A 25,631-nucleotide genomic window follows, 5' to 3' on the forward strand; every position below is an offset into this window, starting at 1 on the left:
TATCATTTACTGTAACTTAAGATGTACCAAAATGTTTGCTACCCATAAATAAACATCCTTATCCAGTTATTAGCATTCGCTACAGGGAAAAAATACCTTTCCAAGTATTTCTAAGGCAGGGACACTGAAATACATTGAAGGATTCATATAAAATGACAAACATACCTGTGAGTCTTCATGTGTTTTTTACAGTTTAGTGATGTTTTGAATGTTTTTTGACAATATGGACACATATATGGTCGCAGGTCATTATGGATCCCCATATGCCTCCTGAGGCTACCACCAGTAGTGAAGGCCCCATTGCATATAAGACACTTAAAAGCTTTCAATCCAGTGTGTGTTCTAATATGTGCTTTCAGAACTCCAGCTGACACAAAACCTCTTCCACACTGCGAGCACTTAAAGGGCTTTTCACCAGTATGTGACCTTTTTAAGAGAAAGCAGAAGTTGAAGTAGACTTAACAGTTTGATTTACAAAGTTATTAAAAAACTAAATTTTTAAATTGAGTAAAATAGACCAAACTATGTTAACTGCTATATGGATGGTAGAGGCCTCACTTAAGAAAATTCATTAAAATTTAGCAAAATTATTAACAACCTGCATATTGCCACTGGCAGGGCTAGAAACAATACCATCTGGCAGTTTTAATCATGTTCTATAGCCCAACTTCCTTTTCTGATCATACTCTGCTTCATTTAAAACAACTGGGTCAAATTTTTCCATGCCACATAATATACTAATTCTTCAGACTAATATATTATCATTAACATGTATTTTCCTCAATTCAACTAAAACAATGTCTATCAAAGCTGGAGAAAAATGTATGGTCCTCTACTACTACGTTTAATAATGAAACTTTTGGAAAAAGAACTGTGCCTATCCTGAATAGCCCTTGAGAAGGCACAGTACAACTAGCTTTTCAGACTGTATATGAAAACAATATTCAGGTGGGGAAACTGTCTCACCTATATAACCAATACATCCCATTCACTATGTCCTTCCTTCCAGAGGTGCTAGAGGACCTTCCCTTTAGGACTTTATCAAGATACAAAACAAGCTGAAGGAAAGGTTAGGAAATGAAGCAAAGTGCAGTGAAAATTTTAAGGTTTATGACTATAGGATCCCAGCAGTAAGAACTAGGAGGGAGGCAATGTGAATGCTAGAAAATGGAAGATAAAGAAAGAATTTAATAACTTAATTGAGAAAAGTTAGGGATGGCTTATGATTGTATTATCCTTAGAAGTGTATGACCACCACAACAGATGTGGTGAAGTGACAAAATTGTGACTTCTGTGAAGTCACAATTGACTTCTTCAGAATTGTGAAGAAGTGTTACAGATTTCAAGATTACTGTTTTGCTACCAATATGAAAATCAGCCATAGGGTATCCCAGTCCTTTCTTGGTGTGCTTCTGAGAGAATCTGCCATGCTGTTCAGTCCCTGCTCTATTGAACATATCCCTACTACAAATTTCCCTTGGTTTCAGAGGGAAGCCTTCTAAGCAATGATCAACACCATTCCATGAAGACAGGCTGACTACACAGGTGTCAAGTCCAGTAGTTTAGATGCCAACTTACAAAGAACAAACATGGAAAAAGAGAAAGGTTTCTAACTTCTCTACAAAGCCCAAGCTAGGCTAAGCTTCACTCGATATTCTTGTTGCAAAGACCAAGCAGAAAGAAGCACAGAGGCAAGTGACTGGTACCCCCCATCACACCTTTGTATTTTCAGTACAGGAACCAAAAACCAAAGATTCACATAATAAGTAATGAGGCTGTTAAAGATAATTTATCCTGAGCTGGAGTACATCTGTATCAAACAACAGGATGAATTCAAGCCCAGGTACTTGAAAAACAGAATCTTCAAATGCAAAATGTATTTTGACAAGAAAAAAAAATAATTGTGAGCATTCAGTGCATGTAAACCAGTGTGTGAGAAATAACCTGTTCATGTTCTGTGTCATTAAAACACTTTCAGCTTTCATTCAAAGAATCCTGACAAAACTGTATAAAAGAAAAATGTAGTAGGAAAATAAGCCAACTACATTTCTCTAACACAAAAGAAAGATGAAAAATTATGAATATACATAAAACTGTAAACTACATAAATGCTTCAGTAAAATATGCATAAATTTAGCTTCTATTTTGGCTACCTAAGTCCATCCATAGGCAGGTAAGGCCTTCTTTAGTGGCAACTAACATTTTGATGGTAACCAACCAATGACAGCTACACTCCCTTTAGGAAAATCAAAAGGCAACTGTAAACACATTTGAAATCAACTGTTTCAATGAAGGACAATGGAGGTGGTAAAGATGCAAATCAGCAATTCTTAATAATTTGAAATTATTTTGATTTAAATCAATCCAGCTTGATTGTATCTACAAAGGCAGAGAGAATCTTGGTGGGGTATTAAAAAAGGACAAGATGTGATACTGCAAGGCTTCCCCATCTCCCATTAACACAGCACACAGAAACAATGAACTGTTTGAAACCAGTTTGAGAACTTGATCTGTAAGGAGAATATGAGGAACTCACCACAACCAAAAGTGGTAAAGCACTTACATTGCAAAAACAAGCATATTGCCACCTGCTTGTGTGCTTTCATTATATCTTATTAAGCAACTTTAAGTGTTTTTTTTTTTAAATTTTCTCCTCCAACTATTTCTAATTTATAAGCCAGGGAATACTGTTTGATAACTCCTGTAAATGTCAAAGCTTATTGACTGTAAAACTGTAACCTGATCTTTGAATCTACACTTTGCTTTGAAAACAATGTTGAATTAGATACCCCCACTGCTTCCCCTCAAACCTAAATTTTTCTTTGGCTATACATAATTTATCGAAAAAGCAGTACAAGTTCTCCAAAGCCTCTCCAACTTTAAAAGAAATTATCACTCCTTAAGAGACAGTAACAGAAGAAGTCTTTTCACTGAACACCAAATCCATAAATTTATTACATACAATTCCTTTCTTCTTTGTGCTTTTTTACCTTATGTGCTGTTTAAGATGACAAGATTTTTTATAGGCTCGATGGCAATAGAAACATTTATATGGTCTGTCTGCATCATTCACAAAGTTATTGTTAAAATAATTTTGGAAGAACTGGCTATTCCTTGGAATTGGCTGAATAAGACCTGTACATGAACACAAACATAAAAAGGAAAAAATAATTGGTAATGTTATTCCAAAGTGGCAGTAGTCCAAAGAGCTGGTATTGTAAATAAATTTATAGTATACAACAATATAAAAAAATGAGCATGTTTTCAGCACTTATTTTAAATTATGCATGCATCCACTTAGCATTACACATATTATACTGCACATGCAGCTTATTTTAGTGATAGGTCTTTTATCCACAGGTCCATCCCATTACATTAAGCTTCAAATATGTGTAAAATAACTATTAACTTTTACAAAGCTGACACTTCAAAATTCACTGCTCATCAAGGAATATTTTGCTTTCATCTTCTACCTTAACCAAATAACATGTAATCAATGTACCCCAGATTTATAACTTGATAAATATTTAATATGCATTTTGTGAAAAGTGCAAAACAACTTATCTATCATATATATATATATATGCATGCCTTTGTTTAAAGGATAAAAAAAAAATTAAAATTATTGCATTTGTACAACATCTACTTTGGCTAATAAGTCAGCCTTGCTAGTTAAGTTCTCTGAGTACCTCAGAAAAAAACCCAATAACCCCAAAGCAGATTTTCTGAACTACTATTATTTATACACTGGTCCCTGAAGTCAGTCAAGTGATGTTTTGGAAAATCAGTTTAAAGTTCCTACTACAAAATGGTCAGCTGCTATAGTATGCTGTCTCAGGAGCAGATAACAGACAGGTATCATCCACACACCATGACAGAGTGGGAAGAGTAGCTGATTTCTCAGGTAAACAAACTCATCATCACTGGTTAGAGAATGGACTGAGAGCAGTCCTGAGAAGGAACCGGGTATGTTGGTGATAAGCTCAACATGAGCCAGCAGTGTGTGCTTGCAGAACAAAAAGCCAAGTGTACCCTGGGCTGCAGGTCAAGGGAGCTGACTCTGCCCCTCTGCTCTGCTGTCCTGAGACCCCATCCAGAGTACTGTGTGCAGTTCTGGAGCCCCCCAAAAAAGGACAAGGAGATGTTAGAGCAAGTCCAGAGGAGGGCCACGAAGATGATCAGAGGGCTGGAGCACCTCTCCGGTGAAGACAGGCTGAGAGAGATGGGGTTGTTCAGCCTGGAGAAGAGAAGGCTCTGGGGAGACCTTATAGCAGCTTTCCAGTAGCTGAAGGGAGCCTACAAAAAAACCTGAGTCGCTACAAGGGCATGTAGCTACAGGACAAAGGGAAGAGTTTCAAACTGAAAGAGGGTAGATTTAGGTTACATATTAAGAAGAAATTCTTTAGTGTGAGGGTGGTGAGACACTGCCACAGGTTGCCCAGGGAAGCTGTGGATGCCTCATGCCTGAAAGTGTTCAAGGCCAGGCTGGATGGGGCTTTGAGCAACCTGGTCTGGTGGGAGGTGTCCCTGCCCATGGCAGGGGGATTGGAACTGGATGATCTTTGAGGTCCCTTCTAGATTAAACCATTCTATGAATCTATGATCTCTGAACTTGAAAGTACCTACAGCAATACTAACATACATAGCAAAGTTTCAGCAAATATGCAAAAGATCCCTTTATGATCCTAAATATTCACCACAAAAGCTTTCTATGCTCTCCTTCCCTGCTTCAGACTGCTTCATCTAGCATGCTAGGTTTCATACTCAGAATGGAAAGATCTAAGGGTTTCTGCTGACTTTCAAATGTAATTAAAAAGAGCAAAAGTGAAGGAGAGGTAATTCTCTCAATTTTAAAAAGAGATGGCAAAAATGAAAAAAGAAAAAGCTTATCTATCTCAGACTTGAGAAAGTTTGTGTGTATATGTATGGTATATATATAATTATAAAAAACTACATGCCATAAATTCCTTCACCTACTAAAAACACTTCTCTTAAATAAATAAAAAAAAAAAGAGTCCAAAACCACAAACAGAAAACCTTGGGTTTTTTTCTTTAAAAACAAAAGCTAGGAGTAAGAGCTGTTTCCAGGGTTCATTCAAAGAAATACTATGTGATCTGAAGATCTGAATCTGTCAGCCAATTTTGGTGCTACTCTGAAAATTGAGTTTTCTTATAACGCACAATAAAATAAGGATTACTTTCCCATACAGTAACTATTGGAAGCAGTAAAAGCAAAAGGATTTTTTAAAGAGTGATAAAGATTTTAGTCTAACTATATTATCAATGTAATATTCTACTTTATAAAGGTGACTACAGGACAACACAGGGGTTAGCAGACTGGTGACCCAAACAACAATGAAGTGTAAATGCCTTGTGCATGACATTGACCTCCACTGGACAATAAATATTGCCTTGAATGAGCTGTACAACTTGTCTTCTTCCAAATAGTGGTTTTATATAACGCTGTACCAATTATTCTATAACAAAATTAAAATAACTGTATGAATTCTCTATAGCATGCTTTGGAATTATTCTGCCCTTTTTTGAAATGTTACCACTAGTGATTATGACTAATTCAGCTGAGGTCACAATTATACCAAATACACTTAAGTCAAATATGAATATATGTAAACTGAATTAACATGATCATTACAAGAGTCTAGGTCTGCCATCTTTTCTACAGCAAAGGTCTAACAAAAGATAAATTAAATTTCTCTCTTTATGTAATGTAAAAATGCACATATCTTTTTCTGGTAAGGATTGTACAGTTTCTCTATAAATAAAAAAAGACTTCATATTAATTCTAGTGCAACTGAACTATAAAATATGGCACTTCCCTGAAGCCTGAGTATGTTTGATAAACTATTTCAAAAGCATCTTCCTGAGGAAGCTCAGGATCTGTTTGATTAAACAGCAACCTCTGTTATTCAGAGAAATTTAAATTTCAAGAGAGCATGGATTTATTCTCTATTTACCTAAATCAGTAATGAGTATGGGCTCTTGCAAAGGAATGTCTGGTACTGGAACATTCGTCTTTCCTGCTCGAACTTTCGCAGGTTTACGTTGATGTCGCAGCTTTCGAAGTTCAGGATGTTTAAAATGTGAAGCAATATGAGTCTTCCTGTGGCCTGATGTTCTAAACTTTTTGTCACAGTGAGGACAAGCAAAAGGCCTAACACCTGAAAAAGATTTTAAAAACTATATTAGTTTGTAATTTTATTTCCACTGGCGTAGAAATGTTACTTTGGAATGCAGATTCTCTTTTCTGGTTTGTTGGGTTTTTTTTTTGTTTGTTTATTTTTGGTGGGGTTTTTTGTTGTTGTTGTTTTGTTTATTTTTTGTTTTGTATTTGTTTTTTGGTTTGGTTTGATTTTGGTTTTTTCTCAGGGTATTTATTGTTAATTAGATTTTCAAAACAGATCCATAAAATCCAATCAAAGGTAAATATCAAATTGCTGAACTACTAACTGGCTGCAGTACGTCACTGTGAGCAATTTGTGATCAGGAAACTCAGTAATGCAAAAATTAGAGCAATTTTCAAAAGGTTTCAGAAGCTATCCTAAATATTGCAGATAGCAGGTCACACATCCTTCCAAAACAAACCGTTAACAAACTATGAGAAAAAAAATAATCAGAAACACACCAACAAATTAGATATATCAAGATAAGACAGAGGAACAGTGATCTGATAAAGTTTAAACAAATTACAGATAGGTCTTTGAAAATATCAGCACTGCTTGATGGCAATCAAGAAGTATGCCAACAGGAATTACTAAAGAAAGACTTCTGCAATGCAAAATTTGGTAGCAATCTCCCTTGGAAAGGACAGTGGAGAACTTTCTAAGTTACAGACACAGGCAAGGCTGCCATACTTTCAGCTTCTGCTCAAGGCGAAACCTTGGACTTCAAAGGCTAGGAAATTTGACTGGATATTATGAAGAAAGCTCTATAAAATCACAGGTGGAAAAAATGCACAAGAAATAAAATGCGATATTTTTCACCAGAGTGGTAACTTAATCATCATATGACACCCAGTAGAATATTAAAAGTAATAGAAAACACTTTAATCAACAGGAAGCTCAACATTTGAATTAATTGCACTAGATTGTTCAAAATCAATTAGCTTAGTTCTTTGGAAGAAAAATCAACAGAGTGTTGCTTAGAGCAGAGGCACAGCACTTTTCCAAAAGCCTTCAACCCAAAGATCAGTGGAAGCTCGTTGTATGCTCCCCCTCCACACCCAGCCATCAGAGACAGCATATAGGGCTAGAGGAATGTCTAACTGACTTGGTGACCCTAACCTGCTAGTAACTATCTGACAGGAAAACCAAGCATGTTGAACAAAGACTAGCTACATGCTGGAGTTTCGTAAACACTGGGATGCCTATTTTTCAAGCCACCTAGTGCTTTTTGAATGAGTCTGACTTTGTAAAGTAAGGCTGGCTATAAATTTAACAAAATACTAGCTTACAAAATTACAAAAATAGAAAAAAAATCCCAAAAAACTTTCTGGAGAGGAATCCAATATTGATATCTCATGGATTAAAGGTATCTGACTATAACACATATTGAAAAACAAATGCACATAACCTATGAATGATACTTTTGCACTCTTATATAAACAGGAGTCAAAGGAAAGAGCACCACATTTAGAAGCTCATCTTGGTGAAAGATAAGAACAAAGAAAGAAAAAGTGGAAACCAACCAGGTAGTGCACAAGACTGGAAAATTCGTTTTTCTTTATGCAGAGGATACAAGCTCAACCACAGAAAAACAGGTACTGAAGACATCATAAATGTTGTAAATGAGGACCTTATGAACAGAGGAAATAGTCCTGTGCAATACAGTGAAGTTACCAAAAATGTGGGGAAGAAAAGATGTAGAGTAATATGAAAGATGACCGGGAATAAGTAAAAACAAAACTCAAATGTTTAACAGTATGACTGTTTAGTAAGCAAAATTAAATACACTCACAATAGCAATATTAAAAGGGAGCAAAAAGCTAACTCATCATCATTAAAATAAATGTCCATGGCTTTTACACAAGCCAAAACATTTTCATAGTCATGAAAAACTAGAAAGTTATGAGAAAAATTTAAATTTGTCACAGCAGACAGTAAAACCAGTTCCTTTTCTCATAGATATCAGTGACACGATTTAAACATTTCACAATGCCTTTTTTGTTATTCAAGGTCTCATCTGCAGCACAGAAAATACAAAAGCAATTTTGAGGCCTTACCTGTGTGTAGACGAATGTGAACTTTTAAACTCCCTGAGGTGGAAAAGCATTTCATACAAAATTGGCACTTGAAAGCTTTAATGCCTGTATGTGTTTTTATGTGTGCTGTGAGAGTACTCTTCACAGCAAAGGCGCGGAAACACTGGGGACACTTGAACGGCTTCTCGTGGGTGTGGATGCGAATGTGGCGCACCAGATCACTGGGTTTCTTAAATTCTTTAGAGCAATATGGACAAACGTGCCACCTGATCCCATTTTCTTCACGTACAGAACCTAAAATAAGGAACAACAACAAAACGAAGGTGTTGGAGACATTTTAACAGTCCTTCAAAACTCCACTACACTGACACCATTATATAAAGCAGTGAACAAAGTTACAATAACATCTATTTGCTAAATAGATGCCACTACAACACACTCTGTAGACAACTTAGTTCTCTATTAGATAACGGTCTACTTAACAAAAAAAACCCCAAAAACCTAAGAGAATCTTGTTGAAAAATCAATTGTTTGTATGCTACTGTAAAGCTAAGAAACTTGACTACACAGAACAGAGAGAACTCAATTTGTACACCACTCAGAAATATGGAATGTAGATGTAATGCAATATAATATACCAGTTAACTTATAAATACCACATCTGATACAAACTTATCAGTGAATGTAATTCCTCAGCCATAACCACACCAAACTATTTTAAGCAGCACTCATCTAACTCACAGGATATAGTACTTCATATGGGCCTCTCTTCTCCAAATTCAAACTTAAATTGCAATTTATAAATTTTTTTAAGGAGGAAAAATTTCTTAAAAAGACTATCTGAAAGATTTACAATTTAAGACTACTTTTTCACAGAAGTTGTTTTATGATGAAAGAACCCTAAATTCTGTCCTAAAGCAACAGCAGACCCCTTCTTAAAAATTACTAAAGAATTTTTTAAAAAGGTTTTTTTTATTCATATGTCTCACCCACAATCAGACATTCACTCATTAAAATCCGTTGCCATAGTGTTTTCCTCCATAAACCATGTCGATTCACGGAGGTTGTTATTTTATGTAGAAATAAAGGCAGCTGCATTTGACAGTACAGCAGTGACCTTTTATTTTTATTTGCATTTAGACTGAGCAAGTTGTCACTGTTCCACATGAGGAACAAAAAAAGTTATTCATAGAATGGTTTGGGTTGAAAGGGGCATTAAGGATCACGTAGTTCCAACCTCCCCTTGATGTGGGCAAGGACACTTCCCACTTGTTCAGGTTGCTCAAAGCCCCATCCAGCCTGGCCTTGAACACTTTCAGGGACGAGGCATCCACAGCTTCCCTGGGCAACCTGTGCCGGTGTCTTACCACCCTCACACTAAAGAACTTCTTCCTAATACCTGATCTAAATCTACCCTCTTTAAGCTTGAAACTATTACCCCTATTATTGCTAGGAAAAAAACCCTAATGTTGATTTTCACCATTGTTATGCTGGTCAAGAGGAGTTTTTGACTTTAGATCAATTTGTGAATCCCTTGTAAAAAAATAAGCAAATCAATGTATCTATAAAGGTAGCACAGACAGAACGCAGTAACTGCTTATTATAGATCTATCTCTACCAGACTAGCCAGTAAAGCATACACATGTGACTTCAAACACAGGTGATACAAAGTGATCCACAACCTTCGTCCTACCTTCATAGCCTAGATCAGTGAAGAGCTGCATGAAGCAGCAGCACTGCCTCTGTGAGGCCTCAATTCCAAAGAGGAAGAGTAGTGCTTGCAAGAACTGTGTGCTCTGGGACACACCATGAAACCCAACCCTTCTCAGAGAGGGACAATGCAAAAGAGGGGGAAAAAAGTCATATTATTTCTTTTTTTGCCCTCATCTGCTGATCTAAATCCAGAAGATTTAACAATATAACTCCATTTAATGCCATTCCAACATTGTTTTGTATTAGTATAATATTTAAAATGCTATCAATTATAACTTACATACATGGGGGTTTTTTAAGTAAGAGTAAACAAAGTTGCTAAGCTATGCACAATACATTTTGGGATAATCCCTTTATAATGCCATCAACAAACCATAAAATACTATTGTCCTTACGGCACAAAAAGTAGCAAGCAGTGGCAACATTACCAGGTAAAAACGGTGATTTTTTCTTAATAACCTTTTTTTCTTTTTTATCCAGTTTATCTGTACTCTCTTGCTCCTTATCTTGCTCTGCATTATTAGAGTCAGCCTGATGATTTGAGAGAGTTGAGATGTCTTGGTTCTGATCCTGGACCCCAGGGGTTTTTGCCTGGCTGCAGTCAGTAGAATGTGCAGAGACAGGAATTGAAGACAACCCACTGTTCTCTAAAGCTTGCTAAAAGAGAACAAAAAAACTAGATTAACATTCCACAGCTGGCTCAACTTAGAAGATATAATAAAAATATCATTAGGGAATTAAGTATCTCATCATCTTAGAATTTTAGCTGGATTTCAAATTGGCAAAAACATCTTTACACAACACTGGCTTCTGATTGTCTGTGAGGTTTGAAGTTGGATTTCCTGAAGTAACGCAAGTGCCAACAACTACCTGTCAGAAAAGTGCCAAGTGTTTCTCCAGGATCAAGCATTTGCCAGGAATATATAGCTATCTCTTATGCCTGCTGCATGAGGTAATAGCTCCCCTAAAAGGTCAAGTTTGAGGCCAGTCAGCTTGTAGAGAAGCTATAGATGAGAAAGAAAAAGTAAAACCAAAAAAAAGATCAACAAGAAAAAGGAAGAATGCTCAACCACTGAAAGGCTCAGGAAAGCTGAAAAGCCCCTCTGACCAAACCACTGATAACTATCAGACTGAAGCGAAAGCTATGCACTCACTTTTATGTACATATAGAAGGGACTGAAGTATAAGCATCTTTATGGATACTGTTGTTTCTGAAAAAGGCTCTAAGAACTCAACACTCATTTAAGTAGGAATGTGCAAATATTTTATTGGAAAAATTTTACATTTTATTTTTAATTTGTACAACAATATGGCTAGCAATGCTTATACAGTAAGTTAAAGAACCAACCTCAAACACAATTTTAAATATTTTTTTTTTAATAATTATCACAAAAATATCTACATTTTGCATTATAATTTGGTGCAACTGCACATCATGTTCCCAACATGAGAGAACACAGAAGAGGTAACATGGTGAACCTGCACATAGCCATGTAACATTTGAGACTTCCAAAAAGAAATGTAAATGGCAATTAAAAGACTGAAAATGAAAAAAATAGCTTAAAGACTAGCAGGCCACCATCAATGCTAAAGAATAATATTCTCTGACCTGTTCCACTATGCAGTGGATGCTGCAGAACAAGCAGAGACACTTGAATTACTGCCTCTATCACTTGTGTTATGCAGCATCTCCTCCAGCCAGTATGAAGAACAATGTAATGATTTAGACAACATTGGCCTGATCCAGAAATTTTCTTTGAACCAACAGAAAATCCTCAAATCATCATAATTAAATAGAACAGGATAAGGGCCCTGCATAAAGTCTCCTTTCTTAAGCATACAAAACACTCTAAAAAAAAGACCCCTCCTCAATGTCATCATGTTTTAAGCATGTCATAACTTAAAGTAATGACACAAGCTGCTTCTAGGCTACAAGAAAAAAAATGGATCAATAAAATGTCCATGTATGAGTGCATACACTTGAAGCTCTCCTCTAAGTCATCTAATTGATACAGCCTTGCTTTTGTAAAACTTAAAGGTAGTATACCAAGGTAACTTGGTGCATTCCATAGTTCTTCAGTACACCTTTACACTTCCTTCTTAACTGATAAATCCTTTAGAAATGCAGAATGAACGCTGTAACTGCAAAACACTCAGAACAATTTTCCTTAAAATAAAGAATCCACTAAAATGTAAAGCTACTCTCACACACAGCTCTTACCTGCAAAATATCTCTATTGATTCCCACTGCAATGTTGAGCTGCTGACCAGGTTGTTGAGGCTGGTTATTTTCTACAGGTCCTGGTTCTGATAATTCAAGAAGCTGCTGGATGACATCAGTTACAGACTGCTGGCCCTGGTGAGCAGTAGCTGCAGACACCTGGTTTTCTGTCTGTTGAAGTAGTGGAGACCGAAAATGTGTGGCCTGAAAAAGACAGCAGTACATATCTAAAGGAAGATGAAAAATACATAGAAATAGATCTGTTCATCTCCCTTATCTGAAATGTCAGTTATCTGCCCACTGCACGAATGTTTACTTGTATGTCCACTATAAGCCACAAGGATTATTTTACATTAAGGGTCTGCTGACTCCACTAAAGAATTGCTTCGTATATCACTTTTCTGAAGTCTTTCCCAAGCTGTATAACTTTAAGCTTACAGTTTGAATTAAGTTTATCGTAACTACTGGACCTTCAACCAGTCTACAAATCATGGAGATCAGTTACTGAATTCCACATATAGAGGCCACACCAAAAGTAATTCCAAAACAAATAAACGCCACTAGCATGGTTGTCTTTTTAAAAAGTTTACATTCAACTAAGGCAAGACCTTTGGAAAAAATAACCCTCTATCAGTCAAGATTTTCTTGTATAAAATTATTTGCATTGCTACACTAAAACCTTTCAGAACAATCAAACTCCTAACTTTCTTCCCCTTCAGCTTTCAATCTTCTAAATCTCTTTGCTTTAGAATAATTTCTCAGTACTCTAAAAATGTAAATGCACATGGAGCTGTGTCAAATTACTGAAAAAAAATTAAGTCTAAAAATCAAATTTCTTAACCTTTGATTTGATAATTATATCTTAGGCTACCTTAGTAACAAATAAAAGAAAGTGAGAAAAAGCCTTGTTATGTCTTTTTAGAATCAGAAATAAAGATTCTTTCCATTCTCCTTAATTTATAAACTTCTTTATAACAAATAAACTCTCTAAGTTGAAACCACTATTGAAAAAAGTGTTTTCAATCATTTATTCCACCGCAGAAAGGTGCTGGCCCTGTTTCTTAAAACACACTGGATATTTGCTTCTAATGTACGCTTCTGTTCCCTAAAAAGAATCCCTTCCAGGTGTGTGCATGCACGTGCACACATATATAAAACACTATCTTACTTTTGTTTATTTGTACCAAAGAATAATTTTAGGATTCACAAGGATATTTCTTCCAATATGAAAATTACTATGAGAATTTCTTTACACTGACACATTACACCAGACACTTAAAATGACACTGTTGCCATATTTGAGGACAGTAACAAAGAAATACATTAATAAAAATCAGTTACACTCGAATTATACCCTGCAAATTTGGCAAAGTATTCTTAATATCTTCTCACGAGATGATATAAAACCCTCATCTCATTTCTCTTGCATGCAAGAACAGCACTTGCTGTTTTGCTGATTTAGCCATCACTGTCTTTTTTGACCTCACCAAGGGGACAGATGGAAAGACTCGATTCTCTTCAGATTTAGCAGAAGTGTTCTAAACACTTCAACGTGGATTTTCATAGAATCATAGAATTGGCTGGGTTGGAAGGGACCTCAGAGATCATCGAGTCCAACCCTTTTACCACCGTTGCGGTTGCTAGACCATGGCACTTAGTGCCACATCCAGTCTCTTTTTAAATATCTCCAGGGACAGAGAATCCACTACTTCCCTGGGCAGCCCATTCCAATGCCGGATCACCCTCTCCGTAAAGAAATTCTTTCTAATATCTAACCTAAACCTCCCCTGGCACAACTTGAGACCATGCCCTCTTGTCTTGTTGAAAGTCGTCTGGCAAAAGAGACCAACGTCCACCCGGTTACAACCTCCTTTCAGGTAGTTGTAGACAGCGATGAGGTCTCCCCTGAGCCTCCTCTTCTCCAGGCTGAACAGCCCCAGCTCCCTCAGCCTCTCCTCATAGGGTCTGTGCTCGAGTCCCTTCACCAGCCTGGTTGCCCTCCTTTGGACCTGCTCCAGGACCTCGATATCCTTCCTGAACTGGGGGGCCCAGAACTGGACACAGTACTCAAGCTGCGGCCTCACCAGGGCTGAGTATAGGGGCAGAATCACTTCCTTGGACCTGCTGGCCACGCTGTTCCTGATACAGGCCAGGATGCCATTGGCTTTCTTGGCCACCTGGGCACACTGCTGGCTCATGTTCAGCTTCCTGTCAATCCAGACTCCCAGGTCCCTTTCTGCCTGGCTGCTCTCCAGCCACTCTGTGCCCAGCCTGGAGCTCCTCATGGGGTTGTTGTGGCCAAAGTGCAGGACCCGGCACTTGGCCGTGTTAAACCTCATCCCATTGGAATCAGCCCAACTCTCCAGTCTGTCCAGGTCCCTCTGCAGAGCCCTCCTGCCTTCCAGTTGATCGACACTTCCCCCCAGCTTAGTGTCGTCTGCGAATTTGCTAATGATGGACTCAATCCCCTCATCTAAATCATCAATGAAGATATTGAACAGAACCGGGCCCAACACTGATCCCTGGGGGACACCACTAGTGACTAGTGATTTTACAAAATAAAACACACTATATGCCAATTTACATGGCAATAAACAGGAACTGAAGCTAAGCATTTTGAGAGGAGTGTTTTCCACGAAGACCATTCAGTTTCTTACAACAGAATGCAGGAACATTCTTTAGTAGAGTCCACAGTACTAAGTCTATAAAATTCTCCCAAGATTTAGTGAGAGAAAAAAAAATGTTAATGAAGGAACTGTTCAACATTACATTTGTCATGAAAACCACAGTACTACATGTACTTAGCTGTTCATGTACTACATAGCAGTTTACATACAGTCTCACAGAGGTCATCTTTAATACGCACACACGTGAAGTTAGTTACCATTATTGTTAACGTACCCTTTTCATTATAAAAAGTTTCAGTAGTCTCTTTCTAGGTCTCACTTCAATCTTTGATTTTTAAAATAGCCTGGAGAATGAAGTGTTTTATTACTACTTCATAAATTCACATTTGTTCAGTTAGAATAGTGGACCTTGTGATCACCCTTGGTCTGTCTGATCTGCTGTGTAACACAGACCACATGACTGCTCCGAGTCAATTACTCCTTCAAGTAAGTGCACAGAAACAACAGCAGCTCTTTAAATCAAATATTTTATTGTGCTAACTTTTTCTGTTACTATCCAGCTTCAATAAGTTACTTCAAAGTGAATTATCCACACTAAAAACCCATGCTTTATTTCAGAGCATGAATTTGTCTAGCTTCAACCTTCAAGACTTTTCTCTAATAAAGACACGAGATCTGTCCCTTTCCTTCAAAAGAGTAGATTGACTCATCCTTGAATATTTTATCTGCTAGGCAAAAAGATAATGTACCAAGAATCTCTCCAACAATAAAACACAACATATCATAATTAAAGAATTCTGATGGCTTTTCCTCTATCTCTGAATACAGTTCATGACTAATGAACACAGTAAACAAATGATTCACAACAGAAAAAACTTCCAGAATCAAACACAGAGGACATACAAGCATTTCATTTCTACACAAGGTTCCTTCTATAAATAAAAAGACCAAAATTAACTTTACAGGCAATGAAATCCTAAATTTTATCTGATATATCAATTATTACCCCTTCCATCCCTCTTTACAAGAGGAATTTACAGTCCTTGAAAACTCCTATCTTATGAATATGGCCTGATTTTCCTTTTCTTGAATCCACGATTATATTCGTGGACATATCAGAACATATATGGCTTGGTACACCAAGCTCACCAAGAAAATCAGATCAGATCAAATGTGATTTGAACTCTTCATAAATTACCTCAGTCTTCATATCATCGTGATCAGTGATGATTTTACATTTTCTTCCAGGTCACTGATAAAATATTAAGTAGTACGGGCTCAAGATTGAATTTCCTAGGTACTCCATCAGGAAAACGGTAACAATGGTTATTGCTTTGTGTGCCTCTTTTACCAGTTCACTCTGAAAATCTTAAAAAAAACTTATGGTGCCTCACATTAATTTTAATATGTCATTCTGTTTGGAAATACAAATCATATCCCTGCTTTTTATTACCTCCATTAAAAGGAGGAAAAGAATCATTAAGGACGCCACTAGCTCTACTTACAAAAAAGCTAACATTAAATAAAAATACCTACACATTTTCTTAAAACCATGGTACAGTCCCATGATGAATCTGAGCACATATCCAAGTTTAACAAATGAACAGCAACTGCACGTGAGCAAGCAGGCTGTGCATCTGAAGGCACGGAAATAAGCACATAGCACATCAAAGGAGGACTATCTGAAAACACCAAACAGAACTGATGATTGACCTTAGCAATGGGGTCTATCTGGTTTAGTTTTGAGGTGAAGCCACGCATTCCTTTTTCCACAAGACTCCCATACATATATTACCATATATAGTTACTACTGTAAAAATAGCAGTAGGAGAACTCAGGTTTCTGCTCTAGCTAGTAGACTAGAAAGTCAGGCTTCTCCTTGCTTGATTTCCTAGATGTGCCATATCCAAGCTGAAGCTGACTCTAAAGGTACTAATTGCTTTAGTGGCTTAGCAGTCACTTTGTCACTATGCAGAGGAAACAGGTTTGAAGATGCTAAGACTAAGTATGGAACTGGGCCATTTCTCTCACTCAAAGTCAAGAGCACCAGACAATTCTGGGAGGATCACTGCTCCCAGCTGGCACCTCTCACTAGGGAAAAACCTGGCACTGAATCAAGAACAAGGCACCACACAATGTGGCACAATTGGTGATTATCTTCTCTTCAGATACACACGTACACATGGAGAGAGAGAATTCACAGTAAAAGATAAAAACAAAGCGGGCAGACTAGTAATGATGACTTTCAAAGCAATACTGCAGCACCTCCAAGCCTTTGGGTTTGAGGATTGTAGCACATGAGAAAACAAAGACTGGCTGAAGTTGGACAGAGGGGAATGCAAGTCAATTAGTCTGTCACTAAGACACCATGCTGCAGCCTATGGTTGACAACACACTGCAACAACGCAAGCACACATGGCTGCAACAAAACACACCAGTGCTCTCACTGTGGCTGGCATATCAAGACCTGATTTGTCTGTATATCAAGACTGCTTGCTGGGGGGTGCCAGAAAGCCAGCTCTGCATCATCCTTCCCTCCACAGCTCCAGAGGCTTGTCCTGTGCCCCACAGTTCCCCTACTGCCTCAGTTCCAATCAACTGAACCAGCACCAACACCGCTCCGTCCCTCTCCACACAAACCACGGCATCTCTGAAGTAAAGTGAGAAAGGTTAAATAATCTATTATTTATTAGAGTTCTTACTCTCCTCTGGTCTTTTTATGCAGGAAAATATATGCCTCCATTTTTAAAGCCTAATTAACAGAATCATATACAAAATCATGACTGTATTATGAGTGACAAAACAGAAGCCATTCAAGACCTGCTGCATTCCTAAATAACCATCAGCATTCACCAACAAATTTGCCTTCATATGTTAGCTGATCAACTTATCACAGTGAACTGTTGGATATCCTTTTTCACCAGCTAAATGAATGCTTACAAAATTCCATGTAGTTTCTCACATTTTTAGCCTCAACACAAAAATAGGACAAAAACTCTACACTTACATTCTTCCATTTGTTATCAACAGGTTGCAAAAGATTAGCAGGGGATGTAGTTAAAGGCTGGCTGACAGGATCCTACAAAGATATAAAGTATTTCAAGTCTTTGTACAAAAAGAAGAAAAGCATGGCTATTATAACTCATAACATTAGCACTGTTAACTTTCTCACAGTACAGAGACTGGGGACATAAAAATCTGAGACAATGGGAGAGATACAAAAGTACACAGATTGACTAATACTGCTTCATACTTTATGTACATTAAATAAACACAAGTTACATAAACTGATATCTTAGATATACCAGAAGAACTGGTAAAGCAAAAGACAAACAGCAGGTGCACAGTAAGCGTATTTTACAAGATATATTTGTTTATCAAAAAAGAATACATTCTGAGGTAGCACAGCAATTCAGAAGACCTCAAGTTTAGGAACACGTACATTAAGGACATAGCCATTGTTCATACCCAAGGTACATAACCAGGGATAACAGAAACTGTAAACTTCCATGCAGGATTATTATTATACTGGAGATTTGTTGTTAAAGAAGCTCTGGAAGTTGTAAGAAGAATGAAGAAGTCACTTGTAATCTAAAAAAGCTGGTGCTAATCTCAGAATGTAATATCTTGTTATGGCAATAAAAATCCATCAATCATTAATTCTCTGAAGTTTCACACTGAAGTGTAAAACTCTTAATCCAATGGCCTTTTCAGTCATCTTTGTTCTTCCTTGCTAAACTTCTTGGCATCTTTTTTTTAGAAAGAGCATTTTTTCTCCTGTTTTGCTAATACTACTGTATGGAGTTTCTCTTCATTTTTCCCCTCCTTGATGCAAGCACGAAAGTATGCATGCAGCAAAGATAATGACAACACATTTCTGCAATATCAGTGTGCAATGCAAATGCAAAGTACTGAAGCAAAACAAAGCAAGAAAATCACTGCTAGCCAGGGAAAGCAGACATGAGATAGTATTCTACTTTTTTAAGATTAGGCTTGTGAATTTAGAGGTGTATAAAAAGACGTGGGCATTATATGTACTTGCAAACAAACAGGCCACATTAGTCTTCTTTTTTTTTTTCACCTGAAGAGGCATATAGCATCTGCCATATAAAAAAATCTTTATGAAATCTAAAAAAGAAAAATGGTTCTTCAAACAACACAACTAGATGCCTGTTTTCAACAAGATAGGTTTGCACAGTAAAACTGAGACACTAAATTATAACTATCTGCTTCAAAGTCTGATATTACTTGTTAGCCATTGATCTTTAAAGTATAAAAATTGGAAATTATGTGAAACCATGGCATAAAGGTGGAAGAGTTTGTTCTAGTCAAAAAGAATAAAAAACACTATGATGCATTAAACATCCACTGGCTCTTATGAAACCAGAAGAATTTTCTGAAATGTAGCTTCTTGAATCAAAAACCAAAAAAAGTAACAATATTCAATGCTTCAACTAAATCTAAGATTTTTTCTTTATGATCCGTCAAAAAAAAATCTAATATTTAAAAAAAGTTACAAGAATTACTCAGAATAATGCACTATATCTTTATATCAGCAAGAATTATATAAACAGTTTCTGAAAATAAGTTAAAACTAATATATAATTTGAATATTTCTAGATTTTCTTGTTCCTCCAAAACTTGACAATTATTTTTGTTATCTGGGGATGAAAGCATTCCTCCACAACACAATCTGCAAGCACCAGAATCATATTTTACTTAATTTTAGAATAAAACTTTGTATTTTCATCTAAACCTTCAAACTGTAAATCCTTTTTTGCGTATACATGACCAATTTACATTCTGCCACTGTTTATCAATGGGAATTTAGAAATTTAAATATACAGAAAACAGCTAGAGGTCTTTTAGTTCTAACCTATTTGAAGACTTACCAGAATCATGATATAGATTTAAACTAATAAGATTTATTTAAACTAATAAATGCATTTTCATAATAGCAAAGCTTACCGTTGTGACATTAGATACATCTGTTGAAGAGCTTGCAGAATTCTGTGGACCACCCATGTGCATCTTGCTGATATGTGTATTTAAACTGCCCAAGCTTTTGAAGACACAGCTACATTCTGTACAGTTGTATGTAGGGCCATTCTTCACCTTCAGTAAAACAAACAAACAGAAGAGTGCATTTTCCCTAAATCTATCAAATTTTAAGTTTTCCATTATTTATCCATGTAACATTTAACTCTGGGGTTTATGAGAAATAAAATGGTTTCTATTTCCAAGTTACTGATATATGGAATCAGCCTGGTATCTCTTACACATCAAACCAACTGTAATTACGTGCTTGACTGTCATATCCTGTTGCTACTTCTCAGTGTTAGGAAGCACAAGAGAGCAAAACAAATGTCATCTGGCAAGTGAGGCCTCAGACTTCTCCCTCCTTACAATTTCCTACCATTACACACTTAGCAGCACAACCAAAATGCAACTTTATCTATTAGGGTGTGCCTGAAGATGTAACGTCATACATAAACGGAAGTTTGGAAATTAGAAAAACAAAAAACAAAAAACAACCAAACAGATAAATTTTCTTCAAATTTTGGCTCTTTTCTGTTTACTTTTAAAACGTATCTTTTATAAATTTCCATTAAAAAAACCCCACCTTTTTTTGGGTCAAAGTAGAATGAACGTAAGATAGACTGGGCCACAGGTACTGCTTAAAAAGAACACACCACCCCACAAAATCCACTAAAGAACCAACACAGTCAAGAACAAAGAAGTTTAATGTATAGTTTGACCTATATTTGAAAATAAAGAATGAGAAAATGATAAGCAGCAATTTCTGTGGAACTTTCAGGCTAAGGGGTTGCGTTAACTAAAGCAAACGAATTTGCAGATACCCACCATCCTCACCTCTCCCTCCTCCTTAGTCTATCACATACCAGTGAGTTCCAGTGCAGTATTTCCACTATGTGGGAAACAACAAAGTCTTCAGAAGAAAGCCACTGCACTGCTTGTAATATAGTATGGAATTTTGTATTTTCTTACATTAGCTTAAACAGGTAACAAGACCTTCAGAAAAAAAATCATCAACTGATAAAGCATTCATTCAATTGAGCAGTGATCTACAAAGTGAAAATGAATATGTTTCATTATTGCCTGTAACATTTTGTCACCGCCTCAGGATAGAATGAAGCACAGGGCTCTGCATGCAGTCTTCAAGTAAAGACTGTGACAGCAAGAAAAAAAAAAAAGCAACAAATCATGCAAGGGAATAACTAAAACACACACTCAGCATCACAGAACATAGCAAAAGCCATGATCAAGAGGCAGTATTCTGTAAGTATATATATATATAACATATATATGCATATACATATTTAAGTATATAAGTATACGTAAGCATAAGTGTATATATATACATATATATAAGTATACAAATTACACGTTTTTTTTGTCTTACAGAAAAGTAAAAGACCAAAAAGTGAAAAATATTTTTGGCTTTATGCCCGCCAATCTTGCCATATTGGAAAAGAGAAAAAAACAACAATGTGAATGATGAAATTAATGCTTACTTTTTTTTTTTTTGGTAGCAAAAGCTATCCTGTAGAAAGATGAAAATGGTGAGGAAGACTAACCATACAGTCATATGAAATGTAAAAAAGTACCATATCCTAAAAGTAAAAACCTCTAGTACAATAAAAAGACCTTAGTAAAAAAAAAATCCAAAAAATAAAGAGATATTGTTGTAACACAAAAATAGAAAACGAGAAAAAAATCTCAGACAGAACTGGAGGAAAGAATGAGAGCAGAGATGATATTCTGTATGCATGGGAAAACAAGGAAAAAAGAAGCTGCCTTTATCACATTACACCTTCCAAATCACAACTAGGTCTCTTTCTATAGGTATTTCCCACCACAAATCACTTAAGTCAGCAAGGAAATTACTAGAATAAAGTTGCATAGCCAAGGTTGCTCAGAAGATTATATTGCATTACCACAGCAGTACCTTCTGAATTTAAAAAACTGTCTGTCACAAAGAAAAAAAAATCAGCATAAAGAGGTCTGAACCAAAATTGTTTATCTTATATTGTAATTTTCTTCTCACTGTAACTGAAAAACCTCTGAAAAGGCTGTAAGATACATACTTCAAAGATAAATTGCCAAGTATGCTCTATGATAAGAGTTAGTGGGTTGCTATTTGGCCTTTAAATTTTTCACCATTTTCTGCTTTGCTGCTTTTGGTTTACTTTCATCTGATGCTAGCCCTCGTTCTCACACGACTGACACAGATACATTTTTATCCACCTAAACCCAGTAATAATTTATTAATCCATCAATGTCCTGAAAATACAATGGTGAATTAAGGCTTTGCTAATTATATACGTTTATTGACGTTAAGCTATTTTAGGAAAGCTGAATTAGCAGGTAAAACCAAAAACTACAAGCTGTACCACAGCGGTAAATCCGTAGTGACTGCAGAAAGCACAAGAGAGCACAGGAATAGCAACGAGGACAAGTCACATGCTGAAAATGAAACAAGCAGTATATTAGCACCAACCACTTTATGAATAATTGTATTTACCTCTGAATGTACTCTCTGTATGTGTGACTGAAGATTGCCTTTCTGTGAAAAGGCTGCAGGACAAAAGGCACAAGCGTGGGGTTTTTCGCCAGTGTGCTTGATCATATGGGTCTGCAATGCCCCCTTCTGGTTAAATGCTTTTCCACATTCACTGCATTTAAAAGGTCTTTCACCTGAAAGGAAGGAGGACTGCAGGGTGAGGGGCTTTAAACCAACGTTAGCAGTTTCTTGTATCTGAAATGAAAAACTGTATCAGCTAAATTAAATCCTGTGAATACATATCTGTATTTACACACATAAACACAGAAATAAACGTCAGTAGGTATTCTGACAATTTTAATTGTCTACCTTGATCAATAATCTCAGCATCTACTCCGATGAAAATGTTTTCTGGCCTAGCTGATGATTATTGGTTAAAAAGGGTAAAATAAATTAAACCTGTATGACAAAATTACTTGGAACAGGTTCCCTTAACTTGTGGTTTGCAAGATCTCAACAGCTGCTACGCAAAACCACTGGAGGAAAAGAAAAACGGGAAAAGAAAACCAAAACACTCATTTACACAAAATTCTACGAAATGTGTATACCTGTACAGACATAAAGAGGGGAGCACAGGAGGGAATGGACTGTAATAAATAACGAGCAATCAGAAATCTGACCTCTTCTTTAGTGTAAAATCTTAATTTTCTGCAAACTTCTGCTGCAAACACTGCAAAAGTTGGTCTTTGGTTTCTGCTCTCGAATTTTAAGATAATATGAATAGCCATTCTTTACAACCAACTAATAAACATGTGCAATAAAATGTTTTTACTATGCGAGGTACTGTATTGCTGAAAAATAATTTTAAAACCTTGAATGTTTATATTACAACAAAATATTAAAGAAAATCTCGACAATAGTGATATAGGAATGCTCAGTCATTATTTTCTGATTTCAGGGCTCTCTGTGATGTGCATACTTAGTTATTTGTACACGAACAGATTAATTGTGAAAAACTCTCCAGAAACAAAACATAATGGACTCAATTAAGATCTTACAAAGCTACCTATTTTAAACACACAGATACAAAAACAAAGTTCAATTTCTTATAACCAGGTGTCTTAACTGACTACAGAAAATTTCTACCCTTAACTCAATATTGTTTTTTCTTTTAGTAAGTTCTCTTAGTTTTCTTTTAGTAAACAGTTACCACAGCTGTGGTAACTCCAGGACCTTAAAAACATTTCACACTTTGCCTTCCTGCATTTCTATAGCAAAAGCATTATAACCAAGCTGTCTGCTACATCAGTGAGTACTAGCATGTGCTAAATATTCTGAACACTAAAGCACTAAAGCAGTGTACACTAAAATGTTTTTATGCAACTTCTGATCATATATCTGCAATTACAGCTAGTTTGAAATAATTAATTCTTAATTAAATTCAAATTGCCTGAAATAAAAATAGCTATTTTCTGAAATAGATTACATGCATATAATTCACACAGGAGCATATAGCTCTGAAAGAATGTGTATTTTTTGTTCTGCTGCTTATGGGTTTTGAAGATACTTTAAGGTCTGCAAGTTTTAAATGTATGTTTTTTTAATATTGATTAAAAATCAGAACATTGATTTGGCTTTCATAAGCAAAATGCTTAGCTTCCACTAATAGCTGCTGGTGGTTGCATGGAAGTATTGCTTCAGGATAAGTTTGCCTCTTTAAGTAAATTTCATTATAAAAACAATTTCAATTTAGTGTGGAAAACTGGAATTTTTGTATTTCTGGAGTATAACAACAAAATACAGATTTGGGAGGAGGAATGGGAAGTTCATTACTTAGTTGTTAATATGGGAATTGCAATCCCATATTGTGCTAAGTGCTTGAAATTAATAGCTATGAATAAAAGAAGCACAGCAATAAAGACACTAACATAATGCTGTACATGTAGCACAGACATGCTCTTTAGACAGTTAAAGATTTAAGTATACTAAATTCTTTAACGCAGAGTTCTTCTTTCTTACATATTATACAGTACCTCAAGCAATTGGATGCCAGACAGGCTGTCTGCGGATTTAGAGTAATAACATACATCACAAATTAAGTAAGTATTTGCTAGCTATGTGGAACTTATAACGACCCACCATCATGAGCAGATTGGGACTGCATTTTCTGCCTCTGGTTTCCCAAAAAACAAATGTATTTTTATTCTTTAAAGTAACTATAAAGTTTAACTCTAACTTTTTTTGAAGGTTTAACCTTTTTGAAGGTTTAAGGAAAGTGTCCTCAACTGTGATCTTTTTTCTTCAACTTTGAATAAGTTTCTTCAACTTTAGAATAAACTAAAATAATGTCTCCAGTAGAGACAAGATTCTAAAATAAGTACAGTAATTTTCAACTACTTTTTTGGATATCACTTTAAGGCAACTTTTAAAGCAGGTACAAGGGTGACCTCTTGTGATCCTGTTCAATAACTAGATCTATAAAACTTACAAAAGATTCCTATTCACGCAATGGAATTTTTATTTCTCCCTTGTTAAACTAAGTCATTCTTGTAAATGGCAGCTCATCACATCACTGTCTGAACAGACTGCTGGTGCAAACAACATGGCACACCTAAGATAACTGACTTCTTGAATCCCCTAAAAACTAGGCAAACATTAATTTATTCACAAGATGCAAAGTACATACATACACTGGAGCACCTCCAATGAAGATTTTGTTTAAAGCCAAAGATTATCATTCTATGTATAACTGGTTAAAAACCTAAGAACTTTTCTTATAGCTCTTTGTACACTTCAGAAAGTTTTGAATTACTTTATGCTTGGCATTTTTCAGTTCTTTCAGTTGCTTAAGGGTTAGATATACCCATATTTATTAGAGTAATTCAGCAAAAAATACTTTCTATTTATTCTGCAAATCTGAACAGTCACCTATACTTTTCCAAGTATCAAAATTACAGTCATGACTTATCACCTCGAAGGTCACTCTGGACATCCTGAAAATGGCAGTTACAGTAAGTACAGAAAATTTATGGCAGTAACTTCAAATAAATCACTCTAAAAACAAAAGCAAACCCACTTATGTTAGAAGTATTATTCATTCACATGTACTTCTACTCTTTTGGGGACTGTAAATTTTAGAAATTGTTCTCCAGAGTATTTAAGACTTTATCTAGAGTAGCTGTTTGGACCTTATCTAGGGATTCTAATTTTGAATTGAAACTTTAAGTACCAAAATTGATATACTGAGACAAATTAGACCTGTAACGTACTTATTTTTTTCTTAAACTGTTTCTAATGATATACATCTGGAAATTTTAAAAGCATGTA

The 25,631-nt window shown here is 36.0% G+C and overlaps 1 protein-coding gene across 1 annotated transcript in view; it reads right to left on the reverse strand.

Annotated features, from left to right (window-relative positions):
* Positions 1–25,631, reverse strand: part of ZNF236 (zinc finger protein 236) — an 80,466-nt gene that overhangs the window by 33,310 nt on the left and 21,525 nt on the right. The window contains exons 6-13 of the mRNA XM_030446023.1: positions 22,326–22,498; positions 19,748–19,894; positions 12,153–12,356; positions 10,360–10,588; positions 8,240–8,512; positions 5,976–6,179; positions 2,991–3,135; positions 166–426 (exon numbers count right to left, since the gene is read on the reverse strand). Of these exons, the coding sequence (XP_030301883.1) occupies positions 166–426; positions 2,991–3,135; positions 5,976–6,179; positions 8,240–8,512; positions 10,360–10,588; positions 12,153–12,356; positions 19,748–19,894; positions 22,326–22,498 (1,636 nt within the window). The remainder of the gene's footprint in view (positions 1–165; positions 427–2,990; positions 3,136–5,975; positions 6,180–8,239; positions 8,513–10,359; positions 10,589–12,152; positions 12,357–19,747; positions 19,895–22,325; positions 22,499–25,631) is intronic.

Source organism: Calypte anna, chromosome 2 (genome assembly GCF_003957555.1).
Source record: "Calypte anna isolate BGI_N300 chromosome 2, bCalAnn1_v1.p, whole genome shotgun sequence".
NCBI classification, from domain to species: domain Eukaryota; kingdom Metazoa; phylum Chordata; class Aves; order Apodiformes; family Trochilidae; genus Calypte; species Calypte anna.